This window comes from Felis catus, chromosome C1 (assembly GCF_018350175.1).
Source record: "Felis catus isolate Fca126 chromosome C1, F.catus_Fca126_mat1.0, whole genome shotgun sequence".
Classification (NCBI taxonomy): Eukaryota; Metazoa; Chordata; class Mammalia; order Carnivora; family Felidae; genus Felis; species Felis catus.
In genome coordinates, this window is record NC_058375.1 from 83029259 (window position 1) to 83056573 (window position 27315).

General features: G+C 35.4%; 1 protein-coding gene and 1 long non-coding RNA gene across 6 annotated transcripts in view; one reads left to right on the forward strand and one right to left on the reverse strand.

The window, feature by feature from the left end:
• LOC102902108 overlaps positions 1–11637 on the forward strand; it is a 47407-nt gene extending 35770 nt beyond the window's left edge. Inside the window, exons 6-7 of one of the 2 annotated variants that reach the window (XR_006584577.1) lie at positions 8470–8584; positions 11496–11637. This is a non-coding gene — a long non-coding RNA (uncharacterized LOC102902108). The remainder of the gene's footprint in view (positions 1–8469; positions 8585–11495) is intronic. The other variant, XR_002161104.3, reaches the window with a different exon arrangement.
• DPYD (dihydropyrimidine dehydrogenase) overlaps positions 1–27315 on the reverse strand; it is an 869175-nt gene that overhangs the window by 454804 nt on the left and 387056 nt on the right. For all 4 annotated transcript variants that reach the window (XM_045036245.1, XM_011284844.4, XM_045036247.1 and 1 more), the window contains 2 exons: positions 18986–19093; positions 17020–17189 (listed from right to left, as the gene is read on the reverse strand). In XM_045036245.1, the coding sequence (XP_044892180.1) occupies positions 17020–17189; positions 18986–19093 (278 nt within the window). The remainder of the gene's footprint in view (positions 1–17019; positions 17190–18985; positions 19094–27315) is intronic.

Genomic DNA, 27315 nt, shown 5'->3' on the forward strand with positions numbered 1-27315 from the left:
ATAAACTCATATCTTTCAGTACTCACTCTAAACATCAATGGTCTAAAAGCTCCAATCAAAAGACATAGGGTAACAGAATGGATTAGAAAACAAGATCCATCTATATGCTGTTTACAAGAGACCCATTTTAGACCTAAAGTCACCTTCGGATTGAAAATAAGGGGATGGAGAACCATCTATCATGCTAATGGTTGCCAAAAGAAGCCGGAGTAGCCATACTTATATCAGACAATCTAGATTTTAAAATAAAGACTGTAACAAGAGCTGAAGAAGGGCATTATATCATAATTAAGGGGTCTATCTACCAAGAAGACCTAACAATTATAAACATTTATGTTTCAAATGTGAGAGCACCCAAATATATAAATCAATTAACCACAGACTTAAATAAACTCATTGATAATAATACCATAATAGTAGGGGACTTCAACACCCCACTTGCAGCAATGGACAGATCATCTAAATAGAAAATCAACAAGGAAACAATGGCTTTGAATGACACACTGGACCAGATGGACTTAACAGACACATCAGAACATTTCATGCTAAAGCAGCAGAATACACATTCTTCTCGAGTGCACATGGAACAACTATAGAATGGATCACATACTAGGACACAAATCAGCCCTCAACAAGTACAAAAAGATCGAGATCATATTGTGCATATTTTCAGACCATGACACTATGAAACTCGGAAGTCAACCACAAGAAAAAAATTTGGAAAGATAACAAATACTTGGAGACTAAAGAACACCCTAATAAAGAATGAATGGGCTAACCAAGAAATTAAAGAGGAAATTAAAAATTACATGGAAAGCAATGAAAACGGTAACACCACAGCCTAAAACCTTTGGGATGCAGCAAAAGTGGTTATAAGAGGGGACTATATAGCAATCCAAGCCTTCCTAAAGAAGGAAGAAACGTCTCAGACACACAACCTGACCTTACAACTCAAAGAGCTGGAAAAAGAACAGCAAATAAAACCCAAAACCACCAGAATACAGGAAATAATAAAGATTAGAGCAGAAATCAATGTTATTAAAACCAAAAAAGCAGAACAGATCAATGAAAACAGGAGCTGGTTCTTTGAAAGAATTAACAAATTTGGTAAACCCGTAGCCAGTTTGATCAAAAAGAAAAAGGAAAGGACCCAAATAAATAAAATCAAGAATGAAGGAGGAGAGATCACAACCAACACTGCAGATACACAAACAATAATAACAGAATATTATGAGCTATTATATGCCAATAAAATGGGCAATCTGGAAGAAATGGACAAATTCCTAGAAACATATAAACTACCAAAACTGAAACAGGAAGAAATAGAAAATTTAAACAGACCCATAACCCATAAAGAAATAGAATTAGTAATCAAAAATCTCCCAAAAAACAAGAGTTCAGGGTCAGATGGCTTTCAAGGGGAATTCTATCAAACATTTAAAGAAGAGTTAACACCTATTCTCTTGAAGCTGTTCCAAAAAATAGAAATGGAAGGAAAACGTCCAAACTCTCTCTATGAAGCCAGAATTACCTTGATTCCAAAACCAGACAAAGACCCCACTAAAAAGGAGAACTATAATCCAATTTCCCTGATGGGCATGGATGCAAAAATCTTCAACAAGATACTAGCTAACCAGATCCAACAATACATTAAAAGAATTATTCACCAAGGCCAAGTGGGATTTATATCTGGGATGCAGGACTGGTTCAATATCTGCAAAACAATCAATGTGATACTTCACATCATTAAAGAAAGGACAAGAACCATATGATTCTCTCAATAGATGCAGAGAAAGCATCTAACAAAACACAGCATCCTTTCCTTGATAAAAAAAAACCCTCAAGAAAGTAGGGATAGAAGGATCGTACATCGAGATCATAAAAGCCATATATTAAAGATGCACTGCTAATATCATCCTCAATGGGGAAAAACTAAGAGCTTTCCCCCTAAGGTCAGGAACACGACAGGGATGTCCACTCTTGCCACTGTTATTCAAGTATTGGAAGTCTTAGCCTCTGCAATCAGACAACACAAAGAAATAAAAGGCATCCAAATTGGCCAGGAGGAAGCCAAACTTTCACTCTTCGCAGATGACATGATATTCTATTTGGAAAACCCAAAAGATTCCACCAAAAAACTGCTAAAACTAATTCATGAATTCAGCAAAGTTGCAGGATATAAAATCAACACACAGATATCGGTTGCATTCGTATACACCCACAATGAAGCAACAGAAAGAAAATCAAGGAATTGATCCCATTTACAGTTGCACCAAAACCCATAAAATACCTAGGAATAAATCTAACCAAAGAGGTGAAACATCTATACACTGAAAACTATAGAAAGATTATGAAAGAAATTGAAGAAGACACCAAAAAATGGAAAAAGATTCCATGCTCCTGGATAGGAAGAAAAAATATTGTTAAAATGTTGATGCTACCCAAAGCAATCTACACATTCAGTGCAATCCTTATCAAAATAACACCAGCAATCTTCACAGAGTTGGACAAATAATCCTAACATTTGTATGGAACCAGAAAAGACCCCGAATAGCCAAAGCAATCCTGAAAAAGAAAATTAAGCAGGAGGCATCACAATCCCAGACTTCAAGCTATACTACAAAGCTGTAATCATCCAGACACTATGATACTGGCACAAGAACAGACACGCAGATCAATGGAACAGAATAGATATCCCAGAAATGGACCCACAAATGTATGGCCAACTAATTTTTGACAAAGCAGGAAAGAATATCCAATGGAATAAAGTCTCTTCAGCAAGTGGTGCTAGGAAAACTGGACAGTGACACACAGAAGAATGAACCTGGACCACTTTTCTTACACCATACACAAAAATAAACTCAAAATTGAATAAAGACCTAACTGTGAGACAAGAAGCCATCAAAATCCTAGAGGAAAAAGCAGGTAAAAACCTCTTTGACCTTGGCTGCAGCAACTTCTTACTCAAGACATCTCCAGAGGCAAGGGAAACAAAAGCAAACATGAAGTATTTGGGACCTCATCAAAATAAAAACCTTCTGCATAGTGAAGGAAACAATCAGCAAAACTAAAAGGCAACCAGTGGAATGGGAGAAGATATTCACAAACGACATATCAGATAAAGGGTTAGTATCCAAAATCTATAAAGCACTTATCAAACTCAACACCCAAGAAACAAATAATCCAGTGAAGAAATGGGCAAAAGACATGAAACAAATAGACACTTCTCCAAAAAAGATATCCAGATTGCCAACTGACACATGAAAAAATGCTCAAAATAACTCATCATTGGGGAAATACAAATCAAATCCACAATGAGATACCACCTAACACTTGTCAGCATGGCTAACATTAGCAACTCAGGCAACCACAGATGTTGGCGAGGATGTGGAGAAAGAGGATATCTTAGGCATTGCTGGTGGCAATGCAAACTAGTGCAGTCACTCTGGAAAATAGTATGGAGGTTCCTCAAAAAATTAAAAGTAGAACTACCCTACAACCCAGCAATTGCACTACCCGGTAGTCATCCAAGGGAAACAAGTATGCTGTTTTGAAGGGGCACATTCACCCCAATGTTTATAGCAGTGCTATTGACAATAGCCAAAGTATGGAAAGAGCCCAAATGCCCATCGATAGGAATGGATAAAGAAGATGTGGTATATATATATATATATACACACACACACACACAATTGAGTATTACTTCACAATCAAAAAGAATTAAATCGTTTACAACTACATGGATGGATCTGGAGTGTATTATGTTAAGAAAAATTTGTCAGTCTGAAAAAGATAAACCTATGAGTTCACTCATATGAAGCATTTAAGATATGAAACAGATGAACTAGGGAAGAGAGAAGGGAAGCAAAAATAATATAAAAACAGGAAGGGAGACAAAACATAAAAGTCTCTTAAATATAGAGAACAAAGAGATGGTTTCTGGAAGGGTTGTGGGAAGGGAGATAGTCTAAATGGGTAAGGGGCATTAAGGAATCTACTTCTGACATCATTGTTGTACCATATGTTTACTAATTTGAATGTAAATTAAACAATAAATAAATTAAAAATAAATAAATAAAATTAAAATAAAAAAACAAAATTGGACACTGCGAACAAATCAAAATTAAAAAAAATGACTACCAATGACTTAATGCTTGAACATGCTTTAGTAGTATTCTTACCATGGTTTTGACTTCTGAGGGATTAAAAGCTATATACAGTTATGATCACAAGGAAACTGTATTTTAATATATCCTCAGCTCATATCATAATTTCCCATATGCACTAGGGTTGATAGCTGGTATTTAAATATTCAGTATTTGTGACAGATATCTAGCAGTGCACAAAAGTTGAGGAGTATTAACACTGGCCCCCACAAAAGATTACTCTGAAATTTTGCTTTTGAACTTTGACGTTTTATATTCTCTAAAATGTGTAAGAGTATACTACTGGGCAGCAGACATAAATCAGACCATTTCTTGCCATTTTGCTATTAAGTAGCTAGATTTTTCATTTTATGCAAGAAATGGAAAAACTTTTATGTTTAATTAAATTTTTTTTAACATTTATTTATTTTTGAGAGAGAGAGAGAGAGAGACAGTGCAAGTGGGGGAAGGACAGAGAGAGAGAGACAGAATCTGAAGCAGGCTTCAGGTTCTGAGCTGTCAGCACAGAGACAAACGCGATGCTTGAACTCATGAACTGCAAGATCATGACCTAAGCTGAAGTCGGACACCCAATCAATTGAGCCACCCAGACACCCCAGAGATGGAAAAACTTTTAAAGGAAAGATAGGAAGATATCACTTTAACATATGTATTTATTTGGAAAGTACTGATATTGGGGAAAGAAAAGCTAAGATGGTAACATTTTTTTGAGATGATAAGATTTATCTCAGTCAACAGGGAAGTATTAGGAAAATGAGAATTCAAAGTACGTAAAGTCATGTGTCAAGTGATATATCCTTTGAATTATTTCTGGGCAACAGAGGAATTTACTTTCACTATTTAAGAAATCTGTCTAGCCAGATAATAAATAAATAAATACTTATAGAGCAGATATTCTTTTAAGTGCTTTACATATGGCTCATTTTAATTTTCACACAGAAGATATGTTTATGACACATATATCAGTTATTATTATTTTTTAAGTATTAAGTTTCAAGCCAAGTTTTTCTCCTTATTGTGGCTCAAAAAGCCAATAACACATGAATGGGTATCAATCATGATTTACAGCCTTAGCACCCAACCTCAGGCACTCTGCTGTTTGCTGCACTCACAACTAATCCTATGTGAGAAGAAGCATTATTTCCTTGCTAAGAAGAAAACCTGAGGTTCAGAGAAACCAAACATATACTGAGGAATAATAAAACCTGGTTAAAATCCTGATATGGCTGAACAAAATCCTGGGTGATATTCATTAATCTACAAAGACAGCAATCGTGGCATATTTGAAAGAATGAGCTTTGGATGGTTCTAGTTGTTCAATCTCAAAACAAGGTTAATTAGAACAGGAAAGGATCTACTCAAAGGCAAATTAATGGTCAAGGAGTTGGCCTGATAAAGGCTGCCCTCAGTGGGAAGAAGAGAATCAAGCTTCCTATTCTAAGTAAGTTTGGAAGTACAATAAAATTATGACATATAGAAACCAAGTGATGGACTTAGGGACTCAATATTGTAAATGAACTAATGGCAACTCCTTGAATCCAGAGAAAGTTTAAGTTTAGAACAAAGAAGTATTACTTCATAAAGTGGATAGTAGAGACACAGAACACATAACCTCAAGATTTAAAAATGGAAAATTAAGATAGAATTTAAAATAAATTTATTTGCTAGTAAGTAAAATCCTTTAAAAAACTCGTTGAACACAGAAAGAATATTTTATTTAACTTCCTATCCCCAGGGTCAAGGAGTGATATTAAAGTATTTAACAAATGACGAATACAAGCAGATGAATGTCAAACAGATGCCTGGCAAATCAGAATATACTCTAGCCAATATGCCACATGGAAGGACATCAAGTGAATTTCAGCCCCATCAAAATGGCTAGCACATAGTAGACTTTTAATAACGTTTTGTTTACCAAGAATGACTATTATGAAAACCCGGAGGACATTCAAGTTAAAGAACGGACAACCAACTAGTAGTATATGGACTCAGTGGCCTCTAAACACCCATCCCGAAGCAAGTATAACACTGGGCATACAGTAGACATGCTACCTGGCCACAGCATCGTATGTTGTGAGGTTGAAATAAAAAGTAAATGATGTTCTTTCTCAGCTGTCAGTTACACTGCCATGAGAAAATGAGGGGCCAGAGTGACCAAACTCATGCAGTGGGTCTTAATATTTTATTGTCCAAATTAATCAGCCTTCTGTGCTAAGTAGTTCACAGATGTCAGTGTTAGTGCTTTTTAATACCTAATGTTAATGATCATTAATAATCAGCAACTCGGTAGTTTTGGTATATGAAAACTTCTGTTCATGGCACACGTATTTATCTATTTGTTCAATGGTGCCTGTTCTCATGAGGGATAATTGGTACCTCAAACAAACATATAAGCCTCTCTTGTTCTTATCTCCACCAATAATTACCCAAGGGAATGAAGGAGGAAACACCTGTAAGGTTTCATTTTTGAGGTTCAATAAAACAAACTGTTACTTTCTTTTCCCATGACATTAGGAAAATAAGAAAAACCTTCTTAGCTTTGATTTTTACCTCCATATTCAGGGAGGATACATGGTTGATGCTGAGTGAAATAAAAATAGAGTGCTATAGCATGCAGTAATGATGATCATTTGAATGATTAACTTTATGTAATGTGATGATTTGGTCTGATTAATATTACAGGTATCATACTGTGGAAATTATGAAACAACTTAATTTACTACAATTAAAAGTATGATGTCAACTCATTTTTAGATTGCGTATAGGCAAAGTAAGTATAGGTTATAAACTATAATGAGAACTCAAACCCAGCATACATTATATTCTAATATATAAAGTTTGAGAAACACTATGAAGAAATAATATTCTTTGTAAAGATTACCCTTGAATAGCTAGATATTTAACAAGCTATCAATTCTATATGAACGTGAGGACCTAGAGAAGGAATTTCAAATCAAAATGCTTTTGGTAGTCTGCTCTGGTCAGTGGTAATCCTGAAAAAATATTCTTTTATTTCATCACTGATCAAGTATTGGATACACCAGAAATGTTCATAACCACACAATGAGAGTTCCATTCATCCATAAATTTACCAAACATTTATTGAGTACCTATTTTGTAAAAAAAAAAAAAAAAAAAGAAAGAAAAAATGGTGCTAGGTGTTATAGCTAATAAAATAATCCCTGCTTTCAAGACTCTCACAGATGCAGACAAATCAGCAATCCTATTCAGTGTGGTAACACATATAAATACAGTGTACAGTAATGGCAGATAAAATGGCATTCTGCACAGCAGTGGTGCACAACAAGAAAGGGAAGCCTGGAAAAGGTACTCTAGGAACTAATCTTGAAGAATGAGTAGGAAGCAGTTACTGGAAAAGGATTAGCTACGGGGAGATCGTAGTATATGATAGATTATCTCCCTTGGGTGAGGAAAGATGTAGGGAGGTAAAGGAGCTTATTTCAAGAAAGAAAGAAGGAAAGAGACCTGGTTAAATGCCTCTGTAAACATGCTACTGGGAAACAAAGGATCGGTCAGCATTCTCGAGTGGGAGAGCCCTTACCTGTAGAATGCTTTTGGCAAGATCTACCTGCTAATCTAGGATAGCTATAATAAAACAAACACAAAAACCTGGGAACTGGATTTTTGGGGCATGGATCTCTGTGAAGAGTCATATAAACTATGTAACTGAGTATAAACTGGAGATGTTTTATAGTCGAATCAGCATCCTTTTGTGTAAGTGATGGAGCTACTGATCTTGTTTAGAGACCCCACATTAATCTGGGTTGAAGTACATCTTGATGTACCAAGATGGGGCCTGGAAAATTGTGTTTGGTGGTCTTGAAGCTCTCCTTGTTTACCCCACACTTCTTTGTTTATTTAGATCTTTGAACTTGTTAAGAAAGTTTGATGCAGGTTTTATCTCTCATTGGTGTGAGTCTGATTTCACAATCCAATCTTCTGGTCAATTTGGTTACTGAGGTCATGAAGAAAGACAGAGGCAGTAAATTCTGTCTACCCTTTCTTGATCTCATCTTCCTTAATTTACTAAACAGTTTTTTTTTAATGTTTATTCATTTTTAGGAGAGAGAGAGAGAGTGAGCAAGCAGGGAAGGGGCAGAGAGAGAGGGAGACACAGAAACCAATGCAGGCTCCAGGCTCTGCGCCATCAGCACAGAACCTGATGTGGGGCTCAAACTCACAAACCATGAGATCATGACCTGAGCTGAACTTGATGCTTAACTGACTGAGCCACCCAGGTACCCCTTACTAAACAGTTCTTAACATATTTTGCACTTTTTAGTTTATATAGGTTCACAGTCAGTGGTGGAAAGTGGAACAATTCTGATTGGCTTACTACTCTTAGAATTCTGCAATTATTCTTTTCTTTGGCAAGAATAGTTTGCTGAAACCACAAGGTGAGGTTCCTTTTAGTACCTACTATGATGTTACAGTCTTTTGGGTTTTTTTCACTTTAAGCTTTTAAAATTGAAGAATCTTGAACAGAGAGAAACATTTTTCCATGTGAGAGTTATACTACACAATTACCCCTTAACTATTTTATTGTGACACTATTGAGCTGCAAAAGCCAGAAATGCAATGCATGGGATAATTTAGAGTCTTTAATGCTTTTGCACAGAGATCATAAAATACATCCTTTCTTACAAGAGGAGAGTATTTTTAAATACTATTCATGACTGACGAGATTTTCTTCACTCTAACTAGCTCTTATTACTCCTCGTCTTACTTTTTGCTGTAGTCAAGCATGTCTGGCTGCTGTCACAGTATCTCACAAAATTATCTTCTGCGTAACTTTGGTGCTTTTGCAGTATCCTCTTCAATTGTGAAATCCCTCTTTATGTAAATTCTGTTCAAACAAGGATCCTCTCTCATCTTCTAATCATCTCTGATTTCATAAATTTTTATTCATTTTTACCTCTTATATTACTTGGTTATGATTTCTTCCTTTTTTTTTTTTTTTTTGAATTCTTAGCTATCTTTTAAAAGACTGAAGACCAGGAACAAATAACTTTTTTTTTCAATCTACTTTTAATGTTAGGTTGATACTGTAATGTGAGATATTTTAAACCTTTAAAAGTAAAATACTTCTTTAAAAGCCATCAGTAGTAATTTTGAGGTGTATGTATGTATGTATAAATTATATATTTTGAGTATTTCATTTTCATTTAAAGTCTTCCTATAAGATTTTCAATGCCACGAAAGTATTTATTTATTCATCACAATTCCCTGATATGACACCTTGGATCAAGCATTGTTCTATACTTTGACTCAGATACAAATTGAATGAACCAATCCATCTGAAGGAGCTTGCATTTTAATTTGTGAGATGGGTATAAAGTAATAACTATTCTATGTGACAAGGGCTGTAATATAGGAAGTATAAAGAGTTGTAAGATCTCACAGGAAGAAGAGGTTAATTAAGAAGAAACTAAGGAAGCTTGCAAAGAAAAAAAATGACATTTGGAGCAGATCTTGGAGGATGAGTTCACCTTTTAAAAAAATGTTTGTTTATTTATTTTGAGAGAAAGAGTACACATGCATGAGTGGGAGAAGGGGCAGAGAGAGAAGAGGGAGAGAATCCCAAGCAGGCTTGACTCTGTATGCAAAGGCCTGATGTGGAGTTTGATCTCACAAACTGAGATTATGACCAGAGCTGAAATCAAGAATTGGACACTTAACCTAGTGAGTCACCCAGGCACCAGTGAGTTCACCTTTTTATAAGAAAAAAAAAATTACTTTAAAAAATGACAATTATTAGCTTTTATATATTTTTTTAAAATTTTAATGCTGATTTTTTGAGACATAGAATGTGAGCGGGGGAAGGGCAGAAAGAGAGAGAGACAGAATCCAAAGCAGGCTCCAGGCTTTGAGCTGTGAGCACAGAGCTCAATGCTGGGGTGGAACTCACAGACCGTGAGATCATGACCTGAGCCAAAGTTGGTTGCTCAACTAACTGAGTCACTCAGGCGCCCCTATTTGCTTTTATATTAATTCAGGAATGTTACTCATTTACTTTTCTGTTTTGAATTTTGTGCCTGAGCAACATGCATATTTTTTAAATTATGCAAATTACTTTTTAATATTTCCAATGGATAAGACAAGAAAAGAAGACAGTGGAAATTGAGAGGAATATTATTAGTGGGAGAAGGGCTTCTAACTTTCACATGAAAGTTAATAGAGTAACAACACATTACTAAGTAATAAAGCTTAAGAGTGATCTGATAACATACATACATATATGCATACCAATCCTAAATGATTGTTAAACCTTTTCAAAAGATATATAGTTTTCAGCTCTCAGATATTCCTAGTCGATATAATGTAGTCATCATCCTCCCCTTGGAATTACTGAAAATAGTTAAGCTTGGGCTCAGCTGGGTGAGCTTGGGCTCAGTAAGCTTGGGCTCAGCTGAGCCTGGGTGGCTCGGTCAGTTGAGCATCAATCCTCTGGTTGAGGATTTCACGCCCTGCATCAGGCTCTGTGCTGACAGCTCAGAGCCTGGAGCCTGCTTTGGATTCTGTGTCTCCCTGTCTTTCTGCCTCTCCCCGATTCAAGCTCTGTCTCTCTGTGTCTCAAAAATAAACATTTAAAAAAATGAAAAAAAAAAGGAAAGAAAATAGTTAAGATTTTTAAGTATGTAATCTTGATGAGCACAGGCTTCTGTTGTCTCCTGGCCTATTTACAGTCTTTTTTTTTTTTTTTTTTTTCCCCACTCACCATCTGAATTCTCACATGTAGTGTAGAATTCTGACAACTTCACCTGCAGGCTTCTTTGATATCCATGTCTTGAATGTAGCAGATTTTACTTTTCCAACTAACGGGGGATACATTAATTGCAACTTGTTTCAAGTATAATATTTATAGAGATGGCCAAAATTTTCAGTATAGAGCTGCTGTCATTTCATGAGGAGATACAGCCTTCCTGTCCAGATTCCACATCATTCAGACATCTTTGTCTGAATGTTCAAAATACAGAAGTTGGGGGATATAAAAAGCTTTAAGAAGCATATAAATTACAACAGTAATTTTACAGATGGGCACTCTCAGACTAGGATATGTAACCTAGAACAAAGTTCTCCAGCCTTTAGCCACTTCCTTGTCAACTGTTCCATTCTACTTTCTCACGTGACACTAAATTTTCATGCTTTTCAAAAATGTAAACACACACAGATCCTTAGAATGTCATTCCCATGCCATCATTAAAGTATTAAAGGTATACTTAATATCTTAGTACCAGGGAGCCCCTAGCTGCCACTAATTGTGTTTTGGGGCTAATTGGGTGTGTTTATTTATTTGTTTGTTTGCAGATATCTTCATATTAGCAATCATGCTAACAGGTCTCTGATTACTTTCCACGAAGAACACCAACTCAAATGACATGCAGGTGCCAAATATTGAAGAGTTGCTATAAGCATCACCTTAGTAAGTAAAATTAAATTTGTCAGCTTATAGAGGTTATTTTCTAAAAACAGTCCCAGGTTCATATTTCTTAAAATTAAATAAAAACTAGAAAGCATTAGTTATTTCTAGGAAAATGCGTAGTCAGCAAGATGTAGACAATGAAAGTGTCAATGGATGTAGCATAAACGTCATCATCTGATATTCAAAATGTCTGAGGAGAGGCTCACAGATCATGCCACATAAAGGATCTATTATGGGGTATGCTGTATAGTATTCAGGAGTCAACTAAAAAGTGCATTCTTTCACATGAAAATGTCTTATTTCAAAAAAAAGAAAATGTATTATTTCAGAGTTGCAGTAACAGATTTTGACTAACAGACTAGGTAATCTGCCACTGTTATTTTTATTATTAAAAAAATAATAAAGTAGCATTAATTACCAAAGAGTTGACCTCCAGAATAGCTAAAATATATGGAGACAGGCATATCAAAGGTAAATCAGTTAACATTTTAGCAAATGAATAGGGGGGAAGCCAAGAGGCACTGGCCAGTGCTATAGAGGAGAGCCCATTTTAAATATAACAGAATTAAAAGATCTATCATGTTTTCCTGATATTAAAAAACTGAATATGTGAACAATAGATTCTTAAAATTGGTGGGTGGCATCGTACTAGTAAAATAATTTTGTACCAGTAATAATTAATAAGTGATACTTCTCAGTGATAATAAGAACTACAAAGTTCTTCCCGAACCTTATCCTTTAAATTTATCTACTCAAGCAGGTCTGCTGAGTCCTGACCTTCATGCCTCCTTTTAGGGATTCCCAACTGCCTAAAGCATTCTTGCAGTTTTATCTGATCTGTCAACAGCTTTTAATACCAGCATTTTGGGGGATTCTGTTATCCTGTGAAATTTAATCTCACCTATTTAAGCTTGCAGAAAGTACTGGAGGGAATTATTAACAGATTTTCCCTCATCTTCTTAGAGGATAGTGCTGAGTGATTGGCTGGTTTCCCTAAGGACGCAAAGCTAAGAAGTGCTAGTTTGTCAGTAGCATCCTATTTAGCATGTGTGTGAGGCCACAAGGGAGACTGAAAGACATTTGGAATCAGAATTCCATCAATATGCTGATGATGCCTCCATATCTTCGTTTCATCAAACCTATATTCTGTAGCATTAATGCTTTCTTAACTAAGATGGAAAGCGCCCCAAAACAGCACACTGCCGATGGCTCTAATTAGACAGCTGGAAACTACATGGATGATACATGAGAGCAGTGGATCGCAGTCTCAGCATCACCAAGAAACTTGTTAAAAATGCAAATTCTCAGGCCCCTCCCAGACGTCTGGAATCAGAACCTCTGGAACCAGGGCCCAGCAAGCTATGTATGACCAGCCCTCCAGGTGATTCTGATGCATACGGAAATTTGAGAACATCTGCATTTGAAAACTGGGATATGGCTATCACTGCTGAATCTATTGGGTGTTGCCTCCCACTTTAGGAGATTAAAACATTTCTGGATCCAATCACACTGTTCTTTGTTACTAACAATGTAATGTTAAATGTAACTGGCCTTTATAATAATAATTCATATTTGTCACTAAAGGATGAGAGCACTATTGCTCTATATTGTCCTCCCTCTATGACCATCTGAGAATTAGACTGAAGCTTAGAATATACGCATGCTGACATGCTTAATGGTGAGGACCTTAACCAACAAAAATACATGTAATTCCCAAATTCCATCCAAGAGCCCAAACCCATTAAACGATACTCATATTTGAGAGAAACTCTAAATATCCATTTTTCTCATTCTTCGCTGACTTTAAAGAATCCAAGTGTGGTTGCAGATTGAGTGCATTAGGGGTAGAAAGCATAAGAGAAAGAGGAGAAATACAAAGAAATTGGGTATGCTATTAAATTTTTCTAGTCGGTTAATATTTTTTCCTAGAACATATTCCCTGAGGACCTTGTCTTGGCGTGTTGAACTTCCTCCTGACTTTCCAGTTTCATAAGTGCTAGCACTGGCCATGCCAAGGGCCCTCTTTTGACATAACAAAACCAAGTAATGGATAGGAGGGATTAATATCAGAACCTCTGGAAATGCTAAATCCTAAAACCCCCAATCCTAAAAAAGCATGAGCACTGGCCAATAACCCAACCCTAAAATCTATGCATGTTCTGAAAATATGTTACATATTATTCCTTCTCTCATGTTGAGGAATTTCACTTAAAATTACCAAATGAACCTTCAAAGGCCTATTACTATAACAGGAATCTAACCTGGAAAGTACTAGCTCTTTTGATGCCAGGAGCCATGGATGCCAATTTCCCCCAGAAAATACTAATTTCCCAATTCTTTGTTGAAGACTTTATATGTGGCACCATTGTGCTAGGCAGGGGGAAGAAACAAAGGAACCAGGAGAGCTGACCATGGCTCCTGTTCTTATGGAGCTCATAGTCAAGAAGGTTTTTCTTTTGTTTTGTTTTTAGGGTTTTTTAATTTATTTTTGAGAGACAGAGCACAGGCAAGGAGGAACAGAGAGAGAGGGAGACACAGAATCTGAAGCAGGCTCCAGGCTCTGAGCTGTCAGCACAGATCCTGACACGGGGCTGTAACCCACAAACTGTGAGATCGTGACCTGAGCCGAAGTCAAAAGCTTAACTAACTGAGCCACCCAGGTGCCCCATGAAGAAGTTCTTAGATCATATAAAAAATGTGGTTTCTTGTAAGCCAATAATATACACCCAAACATTTGTTTTTATAGTTTTAATTAGGACCCAGAGCCACTTGAGTTCTACTGAGCTGTACTGCAGTTACAGTACTGTACTGCAGTGTTACCTGTTATTCCACAGACCTATTGCTTTTCAACAGTTTGGAAACCATGGTTCAGCCCAGTAAACTCTGGCCTGACAACCAAACTATGCCTTGACTCATCCTTTCTGTCCCCAAATGTGGTCCCATTGACTAATAGCCTACTCTTTCAATTAGCCTCTAACAGCCTCCGTGCTACTGACCCGAACATCGTTAATCAATTTTCAACAGGGCGGTCCTTTTAAAATTTATTTATTTATTAATTGATTGATTTTTAAATATTTATTTTTGAGAGAGAGAAAGACAGAATGCAAGCAGGTAGGGGCAGAGAGAGAAGGAGACACAGAATCCAAAGCAGTTCCAGGCTCTGAGCTGTCAGCATGGAGACCAACGCGGGGCTCAAACTCATGAACGGTGAGGTCATGACCTGAGTTGAAGTCAGATGCTTAACCAACTGAGCCACCCAGGTGGCCCTGAAATTTAACTCAGATCTTGGTGCTTCTCTGCTCAAAGCAGTCCAATGGTTTCCTCTTTCACACAAAATACAAACTAAAGGCCTTATGAATGCCTATAAGACCTCACCCAGTGTACCACATAATGTCCTCCCTTACTCTGTTCCAGTCATACTGACTTACCTTATGTATGTATGTATGTATGTATGTATGTATGTATGTATGTATTTATTTATTTATATTCTCAGAAGTTTAAGGGCCTTTTTCAATCAAAGGTGGATGCCTTTGCCTTCCCTGGAATGTTTTGTTACCAGATGTCTACATTCCCTCAGTCTTCATTTCTATGCCCTAAAGTAAAGTCATCTTTTTAGAGAGGCCTTCCTGGACTACCCTATTTAAAATGGCAAATCCTGCCACCTCTTCCACTGTAGCCTCTCCCCAAATACACACTCCTTATACTTCTATATTAACTTTTCTCCATAGCACTAATCACCTTTCAAAATACTATTTATGTGACAGTTAATTTGTTTGCTTATCAAGTGTCTTCTGTCACTAGGTACAAGCTGTATTACAATTGTATTAAAATTGCCTAGAACAATGCCTGGTACACAAATGGATGTTCAATAAATGTAGGTCGATTGATTGATTAAATAGATAAATTATTTCTACTTCTACCCTCTCAAGTAATTACCCGGTCTCATTTTTTGTGTACATTCTACTGAAGGTGGAAGAAACAGCCACCACTCATTTCTAGTTACCTTTGTTAATGGAAGATGACTATAAGATAAAGTATAAAGTACACTGGCCTTTCTGTCCAGGGTCATCTTCCCTTCCAACTCTAAGGGTGCAGCCTTTCTAATGAAAACTTATTTGACATTGGAATCAGAAGAAAAATATTTAAAATATTTAGTTCAAAGCATATGTGCCAAGTACTTTGTGGAGGTTCTGTGCTATGCATGGAGACACAAAGATGAATAAAATTAGCTCCCATCCTCTTTTATCTTAGGCAAGTCGCTTCATCCCACTATCGCTGTTCCAGTATGGCTGTTTTCTTTTTATTTGTAACATAATGGAATTGTATTAATTGACGCTGTAGATAGTGCTCCAGAAAAAAACAAAACAAAACAAAAAACTCCCAAGATTATAAGACCATCTCTACCTCGGATTTTGGAAAAAAAGCTTGAATGGGTAAAATGATAAAAGAAAGCCCAGAGAATAAAGTTGACGTCTGAAACCCAGCCATGAAGCAGTGGGGACTCTGATATCTTAGTGAGATTAATCTGGATTGTGGTTAATCTACATGTGACAAATCACCTATTGACTACACTTATAATTCTTACCTGGTATAGAGACTCCAAATATAGTAAGGCATTCTAAAGCAAATTACATTCATCATACTGATCTGGATAAAATGAGTAATTTATATTCCTACAAATATGTTTTGTTTTTGTTCTCAGAACTAATATCCTTTAAAAGGCATTATCTTTACCTAATAGCATTAAAATTTGAGAAGTCCATGGTAAATGTACCCAGCTGATGCCTCAACCAAGATTAGTCACCAGTCACTTGTAAGGATGAAATCATTTTAAATCTGTCATTTTTAGTAAGTTAACCAATTATTAATTCTAAATAATGCTTACAACAGAGCTCTTAAAAAATAATAAATGGCAATCTCTTTGTTCTATTGGCTTCCCAGCATAATGAATTGACCATATGACCAAGACATATAACTTTGAATGGAGCTTATAAACTTGGCTTATATAGAATTCCAAAGGTCTCTAATTACCACATTCTCCAACTATCCCTACATTTTGTGATGAGTGCCTGTTGTTCAGGAAATGAAGACTTAGCATATTCTACTGTTACTAGTTACATACTATACATTTCAAAAGATACTAACACTAACAATAAGAAGCACTTATGTACTGACAAAGATGAATTTTTCATTTTATCCAAATCAGTATTATAAAATAATTTTCTTTTACTTTGAATGTCTGAATTAGAAAAAAAAAAAAAAACCTATGGGTAGCCCAGATCTTTTTAATTTGCATTTCACAATTTCAAGAACATTCTAATAATTTAACTAGGAGACTGAACATTAACAGTTTCGTCTCCTAAAATCTGTTACATTACAACTCCATATTTTCTGATGGTTCCATTTTACCTCCTCGGGGACAGCTCTTATATTAACAAAGCCTTTTCTGAAGACGATGAACACGCGGCGGGCTCCACAACATAAAGCGGATGTTGCACAGTCAAAAGCAGTGTCTCCAGCTCCGAGTACAATCACGACTCCCCGTATCGACGGCAATGGAGAGTGACAGGCGCACATCCCTGAATGATGAAAGGAAAACCCCATTTTCAAGTAGAGAAACCATTTCTGCATGACAGCTCAAAAGATACTTGTACTCAAAGCAGTGTAAAATTGCATCTTGCAGTTTTCGAGGATGGAGTGTCACTATCAAATTATTCTGCTTCATTGAAAGACAGTTTTATTCCCATTTTAAAAATATGCTCATATATGTAATTTCATAGTCACTACCTTTAACTTCCTTTTTCCTTCTAGAAGGATAGCTGCTACACATTTTGGAGAGTTTAGGTCATAACAAACTGGAATCAATCAATTAAAACACTCTGTCAAAATCATGACATGTATTTTTAACTTGGTATCATTACATTTCTGCTTATCAGTAGGAAAAGTGATCTTTACCATCTGGGATAACATAATTCACAGCACTTCATGAAAACACTTCATTTAGATATTATCTGATAAGATTTCTAACATATAGCCCTGCTATATATTATATTTAGGAGACTCTGAAAATTTATGTGCTGGTAAGTGCTTTCTATTTAACTGAAGAATTTTTAACAACTATTTTCTTGAAACAGTTAAAATGAACTTTTTTATCCTTTACAGTTTTCCCCTGGTTTTGTTTGAAAAATAAAACTATGAAAGAAATACGACTTTGTAAGTGTCCAGTTTTTAAGGACATGTCTATGAAGACTTGATGTCCATATGAAGATTCTTGTAAAGAAGTAAAATGTAGGTTTCCCTACATGTTAGGTATCATGTGTTATCAGATTAAATAAGACTGTTGATAAGATAAATTACTATAATTTTTGAAATGGCTCCACGGATAGCATAGGCCTATAATCTCGGTAACTGTAATCATTTTGCTTGGAAGAGTTTGCATTTGGGATTACATAATGGCCCTCTATAATTCTCAAATATAGGCTATATGTACTATGATCTTCCTTAGAAAGGGTTGCAGGTACAGAAGGATCCCCTTCTCCCGGGACGATGAAGGTGCAGATGGTACACATGTTTAGCTAGAAACTTCTGCAGAATGACCTTGTCTTTTTAAATTGTGGATAAAAATGTAAGTTTTTATCTTTTCACATGTAATTAGATGTTGGAATAGCTGAAGTTCAAGACTTTGAAAAGGTATGTTTAAAGGATTTAGATGATCTGGTTTTGGAGAATATATTGTAGCTTCTTTACCACTAAGACAATGACTCATCCAAGCAAAGTATCCAACTGGTTGCTTTAGTTTCTGGTTGCTTCTCTTGGGCTGTATGAAATGGTATTACACACAGACTAAATACTAGGGTGTTTATCAAAGTGTTTTCATTTAACTTCATAAAATTGCTGTTCAGCAAGAGACTGGGTCTTTCTGCCTCTTTAGACACAAATGATGCTTTATGTGAAAATTTGGCTTATTTTAAAATTTTAAAATATATGTATTTTATAAATATAATATATAACATATATAGTTATAATATAATATATAATACAAAATAGTTCCCAAATGGAAGTTCCTGCCTTTTCTTTTAAGAACATCTTCCAATGTTTGTTTAAGACTCTTACAGAGAAGCAATTTTCCATGATGCAGTTTAGACCTATATACAATAGAGTGAAAATTCCTTATGATAATGTTTGATTGGAAGAATAAACAAATAGATGATCCTGGAAAACTATTATATCATACTTTCTTTAAATTTATGTTGGTGTTAACAAAAGCGATTTGAGCTCTGAACAATGACCTCCTGTGTCAAGATTTAATACAGATTTATAATACACAAACGACATAGGTAATAGGCAACATTAAGAATACAAAATAACACTATACCTGCTTTACTGCTTTTGGCTACAAGTGGCAAAAAGTCTTTGGATGTGTAAAATCCATGGTCCTGTGTCAGGTCTTTGAAGATGTGGTTTTTATTGGGGTCTGGCAAACCTAAGTAATAAAAATTTATAAAATCTTATTAGCAGAAGAAGGGACTTTTCCTATTGTATATTTAAAAAAAAGTAGAAAGCTGAAATCATTAAAATAATGTGGTTCTGAGATGAAAAAATCCATAAGCAAATCAACATAAAAATGTATATAACAATTATAATGAACCTTAATGTATACCTTTACTATATAACTAAGCACAAATCATAAACCACACATCCAAGCACACCTATGAGTATACAGAAACATGGATATACACACATACAAGTCCATCTAGTGTTAAAGGGAAAATCAGGTACTATTATTTCCTCCTGTCATAAATAAAAATAAGTTTCCACTGTATTAAAGTAACACATATTAAAAAATCATTACAAAACTAAAATACAATATGGATACATATATTTCTAATTCTTGAATATGAGAGATTATCCTAAGAAAAGTAAAAAACAAAAAAAAACTTTAAAGAAAAAGATGTATTTTACCACAAAAAATCAGCTATTTCTATAATACAAAAATGTTATAAATAAATGAAAGGCAAATGATTAACCAAGGTAATATTTTAACAAATAAAAGTTCTTTACTATATAAAGAAGTTTCTCAACTCAATAAGGAACAGATTGACGTTTCAATAGAAGCATAAACAATGGATAACAAAATTGGGAAAAAGAAAAATATAAATAGCTTGTAAGCACCAAAATGTTAACTATATTAGTAATCTAAGAACTGTAAATTAAAACAATGACATATGATTTCCTGTCTATTAAGAAGTAAAAGATTTAAGAAAATTAGACTATGTGGCAAGGGTAAAGATGGGACTTGTAGTGATCTTTCGACAGAAATTGGGGGCACCCGGGTGGCTTAGTTCATGACTTCAGCTCAGGTCATGATCTTAGAGTTTGTTGAGTTCGAGCCCACATTGGGCTCTGTGCTGACAGCTCAGAGCCTGGAGCCTGCTTCAGATTCTGTGTCTCTGGCTCTCTGTGCTCCTGTGCTGCTTGTGCTCTCTCTCCCTCTCTCTCTCTGTCTCTCTCAAAAATAAGGAAACATTAAAAAAGTAAGATTTAATATACAAAAACAGTCAATGCAGAGAGAGAGAGAGAGAGAGAGAGAGAGAGAGAGAGAGAGAGAATGAGGGAACACCAAAATGCCAATAAAATGGATAAATGAGTTTTACTTTAGAAGAGACAACACAATGCAGCCATTAAAATAAATATTTGAAAAATATGGTATTGGACTGTAATCAAAATAGTGTTAAATGAACTATCAGGATACAAAACTCTGTATAGTATGATTCAATTTTTATAAAATCTCAACAGTGATCATTCCTGGTGGTAGGACTGTGGATATTCTATTTTTTCATTATTTGTTTTCTAAAATTTCTACAACGTGCATGTACAACCATATAATTAGGAAAGAACCACCAAAATTTTGAAAAGAAAATGAATAACAGACTAATGTTTTTCAAAGTAAAAACAAAGCAAAGTGAAGAATTAAGTCATTTCAATTCCATAAACAGAGGGGAAAATTTACAGTGTAATTTTATTTACTTCCCCAAACTCTGGGTTATTCTGGAGAGATAAGATTTCATTTTATAGTTAAATGAAGAGCAATGAGTATTTCTTGGTGGATACACAGAGTAATAAGCATGGCTCAAGAATGACTTTTGTCATGTGTGATAAGGTAGGTACTTATCTGATTTGAAAGCTGAAGGTGCTTGTAGATTGAGTGAGTGTGTAACCAGGAATAGACCACTGTTGTCCCTTCAAATTAAATCAAACATTTTTCTTCCCTGTCCAGCATTCTTTCCTCCTGAAGATTTGCCCTTTGCTCACAGATTAGTTTAAGATCATTCGTCATTAAAATTATTTTATTTATCTAGGAAGGCTAGGCAAGTCATTTGACTTACCTTTGCTTTGGCCTCTTTTTTCTTTCTTAAGTTTCTATTTAAATTCCAGGTAGTTAACATACAGTGCTTCGGCTTTATAAATGAAATGGGATAGGACTGTTTCTTCATTTTCTGACATAAAAGATTACTCCTGAGGTATATTTATAATGTGGAAACTATTACACAAATGTGTGGTTATTCATGTAATTCTTTTAGAAAGACTGGGGTAGGGAATGGTTATGGTTACATGAAAATAGCTGAATATTACTTGAAGACTCTAATGGCAAAACAATTTTTCTTGAAAGCTATTAAAAGATGACTGTAGTTTAAGCTACACTTGATTCATCTAATATATATATATATTTATATATATATAATGTGTATATATATATATATATATACACACACACACATACAGATAGATATATAGATATGCCACATATCAAACTTTAAATAAGGACTCATCCCCCTTCTTATACCACTATATTAGATAGCATCTGTTCTGTAGCACTTCATTTTTCTATTAAAAAGACACAGGAAAAACAACCTGAAGTGCTATGCAATTTCAAGGAGATATGATAAACCAAAATCTTTAAAGCAGATCAAAAACAAAGCACAGAAAATGTATGTGGCAGATAAGAGTTCCACATCTATTGTCAATAAGGTCTAAAACCCTCCCTTTACTAACTCCTAATCTGATCTTTTTTACTACTTACCATGGTTAAGGCAGAGAAGGAACTTTACATCTGTGATTATTTTCTATAGATCCATTGCTAAAATAACTTATCTAAAGAAATGCAGGGCATTTTTATTGAACACACCACCGGATCCATGGAAATGACTTTTCCTATCCTGCAAGGCTTATTATTTCACAAGAAAAAACCTTTGGCAAAATTTAAATTTCATTTTTTCCCTTGGATCAAGACACTGACAAGGACAACTGAGTTCCCTGTACTTTTAACCCATTCTGCATTTATCACTCTAATGAATTTAGCATTTACTGGATCAGATTCTCTCTATAAATGTTCAAGAGGGCACTGGTTAGATGTTCTGACTTATGGATATTGGCTTCAGGAGAGAAAAAATGAGCCAAAAATGGTACAGGACTGTTATGTTATTCCTGCAGCCTGTTTAACCACATTCCAGGGCATACATACTTTTGAAGTCCCAAGGTCCCTGGAGCTCTTCTTCCCAACCTGGGTGGCAGGTCATCCCTTATGTCCTAGGACAGTGCATCTGGTGCATCTGGAGCTTATCCCTTATGTCCTAGGACAGTGCATCTGGAGCTTTCCTTCAGACTGTTTGGTAGTCTGGCCCAACTGGCAAAAGTACCCTAGCATCTGCTAACCATGATGCTGTGGGGTAATTAAGAGTAGGACTTTTGTCATTAGACAAACTTCCGTGTGAGTTCTTCCTCTCCCATTTACCAGCTCTGTGATCTTGCGTGAGTGCTTGTGATGGTCAGTTTTAAATTTTTTTTAAAAATATTTATTTATTTTTGAGACAGAGAGAGACAGAGTGTGAGTGGGGCAGAGAGAGAGGGAGACACAGAATCCGAAGCAGGCTCCAGGCTCTGAGCTGTCAGCACAGAGCCCGATGTGGGGCTTGAACCCACGAACTGTGAGATCATGACCTGGGCTGAAGTCGGACGCTTAACCAACTGAGCCACCCAGGCACTCTTGATGGCCAGTTTTATATGTAATTAGCTAGGCCATCAAATGATATGATCAAACACTAATCTAGGTATTGCTATGAAGGCATTTTGTAAATATGGTTACCATCTACAATCAGTTTACTTTAAGTAAAGGAGATTATGTTGATGATTCTGAGTAGGTCTCATCCAGTTAGTGGAAAGGCCTTAAAAATAAAACTGAAGTTTCCCTGAGAAAAAAGAAATTCTGCCTTCTGGCCCAGCCCACAGGTTTTGAATTTGCTAGCTCCCACAATTACATAAGCCAATTCCTTGAGATAAATTATATAATATATCTACATCTATATATCTCCTAATGATTCTACTACTACTAATACTTCTCTCATTGATGTGAGATTTAAAGGAATCTATCTATCTATCTATCTATCTATCTATCTATCTATCTATCCTTCCATCCATTCATCCCTCTATCTATCTTAAGCATTGAGCCCTAAAACATAGTGAATGCTCACTAAACATTAGCTATTAATAATATGATAGGCTTATTATTCTGTAGTTTATCAATTCTTTCAAATTTCACATATTATGGCAAGGAAAGAATAGAGCTTAAAGTATTAAACCTTAGCAAATTTAAACAAAGTGCTACAAAAAAAAAAAAAAAAAGAAAAATGAAGCAATCTTAAGTGAAATATGAAAGATAATGAAACTTGCAAATACCCATCTATCAAAAGAAGATTTCCATGAGAGTAGGTGGCATATTAATAAATAAGGTATGTGTCTCTATCAAAATGAGTTCAAAATGACACTGAAATGACTTTTTAATTCACCTTTCAGTGGGGAGAAGGTTTATGAATAAAGAAGAATTGACAAAGATTTGACAAACAAAACAACTTAGCTTAGTAGATGTACAGTGTTCTCTCTTTCAAGAAGACCAGATAGTTTCTTTGTTCCCCTAGAATAGTTACTAAAGTTTTGGTGTTTCAGCATATATTTATACAAAAGAACACCTCCTTAAGACCTATTGCAAAATAATAATTTTCAGGTTCTCCTAAAATAAATAAAAAAAAATTCTGCTGATATTTACATAAAGTCTAACTTACTGATTACTTACATTACAATCGCTGTTCTAAATCCTGGCATATAGGTGATTTTTATATATTAACTCATTCCATTCTCACTACAATTCTCTGAGACAACTAACATTTTCTGCATTTTAGATATGAGGAAACTAAGACACATATATGTTAAGTAACTTTGCCAACAGTCACAGAACAAGTAAGTAGCAGTGTCAATTTCTAACTGGGACAGTCTGGTTATAGAGTCTATGCTTCAGCATTGACTAAAATGCTGCCTTTTTCTTATAAAATGTTGCAATTAAGCCCCATTATAACGTGAAGCTGCATAACAAGTGATGTCTAAATCATTTAACATGTATGCATTAAATGCTTCACTGTAAGGCTACAGATATGCACACAACACACAATGTGTCTGTGGCCAGGTTCCAGTCTAGTGGTAGAGAAAAGACAGTCTGCTTGTATAGGCTGTATCTTTGTTTTGTGATTATTTTCTCTAGTACAATTCCTTTTTGAATTGTTTTCCTTCTTAAGTGCATTCCTCTTGGGTATCTGCTGGCTATTTTTCAATATTTGATATTCTTTGAAATATGTATCTCTGTTGTGTTTCGAAAGCACCTCTCTCTGGAACAGCTACAGAATAAATACCGGTAGTGTATATAATAAATTTTTGTGCTTATATTAAGTTCTGCACAACTTAAATTAACGGTAATAGGATATTAAATATTCTGCTTCATGTTATCATCTAGTAAGTAATAGAGGAGAAATAAACTTTTAAGGCTAGGTCTTCATAGGATGCTAGGACATGTTTAGGAATTCTTCAGATTTTATAATGTCTGTCTGTGTGACTTCGCTGGCTCACTTTTTTGGTGTTAATTGAATGGAGCAAGCATTCGTGTGATTCCTCTCATTCTTGAAGACATCCACTTGAATGACAGCCAAGCTGGCATGGGAAAGACGGTGATCAGATAAACCTGTCACAGGAGATAGCCTCACAAATCCCACAGATGTAAAGACAGAACACTGAGAGACTGCCTCAGGTTCCTGGCAAAAGACTGTGGTTTACAGAAATGGGTAATGCTCTAGAATACCAAACTTTATGCAGGTATATCAATTATGGTTATTCCATACAAGTGCTTTTTCAATAAGATGTTAGTAGATAAAATCCCACTGATTATGTCACTATTCACAAGTGGCTGAAAATAGCAAAATGCACCTGATGGCAAATGTCTTAAGTTTTCCACTTTTCCACATACTTTTGTACCTGATATTTCACTTGCTTCTCCAAGAAGAAATCATGTTGTGTGCTCTCAGTCCTCATTTCCTGAGCCTACTTTGGGGAATGGTGCTACATGAGGAAGAACATTCAAATGTGCAGATTACACATGGATTCATTAAACAAACTCTCACTGAGGGAAACCAGGCTATCTACCACAGCCATCCACCCATGTCTTTGTAAAAGAAATGTCCCTGGGGGTACCTGGGTGGCGCAGTCAGTTAAGCGTCCGACTTCAGCCAGGTCACGATCTCACAGTCCGTGAGTTTGAGCCCCGCGTCAGGCTCTGGGCTGATGGCTCTGGAGCCTGGAGCCTGTTTCCGATTCTGTGTTTCCCTCTCTCTCTGCCCCTCCCCCGTTCATGCTCTGTCTCTCTCTGTCCCAAAAATAAATAAAAAAACGTTGAAAAAAAAGAAATGTCCCTGCACAAACATTGCTTTTGTTTTTTATTAAACCTATTTTTTTAATTTTTTTAATGTTTTATTTACAATGAAAACAAATGTAAAGCTTTTTGCATAGATGTGAAATGCTTCCTTTTATTTGCATTAGGCAGATTGGTATTAGAGTCCATAAAACTTAGTAACCTTGGCTAGAATAAAAGACTATAGCCAAACCAGGGTATTCTAACCTCATTCATTACATAGACTACAATGGACTCAAACCACATGTGCATCAGAACCAGGAAAGTAGCAAGATTAAGACCCTCTAAGGTTTAATTTGGTTTTCGAATGGGAGCAGTTAGAGTAACATCATGTCTCAAAGACGACTGACCTAAGAGTCTGGAGAACTGGGTTCCAGTTTCACCATTTCCCCTTTCCAGCTGTACTGGGTAAAATTAGTCAATACTATAACCAAATTCTTTGATTTTAGAATGAAAATAGTCCTGCCTGATGTAGAGTTAAGCTGAAAATTACATAGAAAAGTGCACATAAAAGTAACCTGGTAAATTTAGAACACCACTGAAATGTAAGCCATTATTATTGTCTTGGGTAAAATATAAAAACTATGGAAAATAAAGGCTCACATGATAAAAAGACACAGTAAAACTTCCAAAAAGAGAAGCTATTGCAATTAATTGAAAAAACCCATTTAAATGGTTGTATATAAGATATGAGGATTTAAGAATAAAACAGTAAATATGTGTATTTATGGATATATATATGTATCTATATGTGGTTCTATACTTATTAGAAAAGGCAAACTAGTATTATACCAAGCCCAAACAGTTGGGATTACAACATAGAAGTAAAATATTCCTTTCAAGGACCTAAGCATTCCAGAATTCCACAGTGGAATATAAAGTTTTTCATCTGCACTTACAGACCACTTATATGATTCAAAGGATTTATAGCTTATTTCCAAGGGACAACAGTGCCATATGGGTTATCATTCTAGGATCTATATATTGATTAGAAAGAGAACAGATCAATGATGCCCTATTGTGCTTCCTTTCTCAATATAACTCCCCATCTTTTCCCCAATGCCCCACTGTAAATACGTTTAGTTCAGACTGAATTCAGAAAGAATGGAGTGATTCAATATAACACATATGAAATCATATCACCATGCATCACAATAGTGTTCATTTCATTGATTTTTCAAATCCCCATTAAACATCTGTTTCATGTAACTGCTGTCTAGTTTCTCTCCCAATGTGACTACATGCATTAATCGTGTATATCACACAATCAGTTAGAGCATAACAAGATGAAGACTTAAAAAAAAAATGTTATGAATGGAGTCACCATCTCAAATCATATTTTTTCCCATTACATATGGTATTTTTCTATACAGGAACATGTAACAATAATGAAATCCAGAAGCAAGAGAAGTACTGAGCGCTCATCCAATTTTGAAAATCTGATAAATGCTGAATTAAGGTCTTTTGTATTTAATTTATAAAACAGTAAATTTTAAAGAGCATTGGAGAAAAGAATGAAATAACCAAAGATGACACTTCCTACAATGTTAAATTACAAATGTACTTCAGCTCTTTTTTATCATTTTGTGTAGAAGATACACACAAGTTCTATCACACTAATGAGATCAGTTCATATCACTTCATATTAGAACTGAATACCAGGCTCCAACTTAGAGTAGTATGTATGGGTGAAAACAATATAAATATATTAAGAAAGCAGTGTACTTGCAAGTGCAATATCTATAAGCTGATATTAAAAATCTTCTGGAGAACCTTTTAATCTGTCATGAAATATCCAGCAATTTCATATAACAAAATGGGACTATGGTTCACTATGCATTTTGGTCTCATATTTTTTGTTCCCTGTATACATTTGCAACAAAATAGAGACTATTTTAATTGATAAAATAATGCCCAAG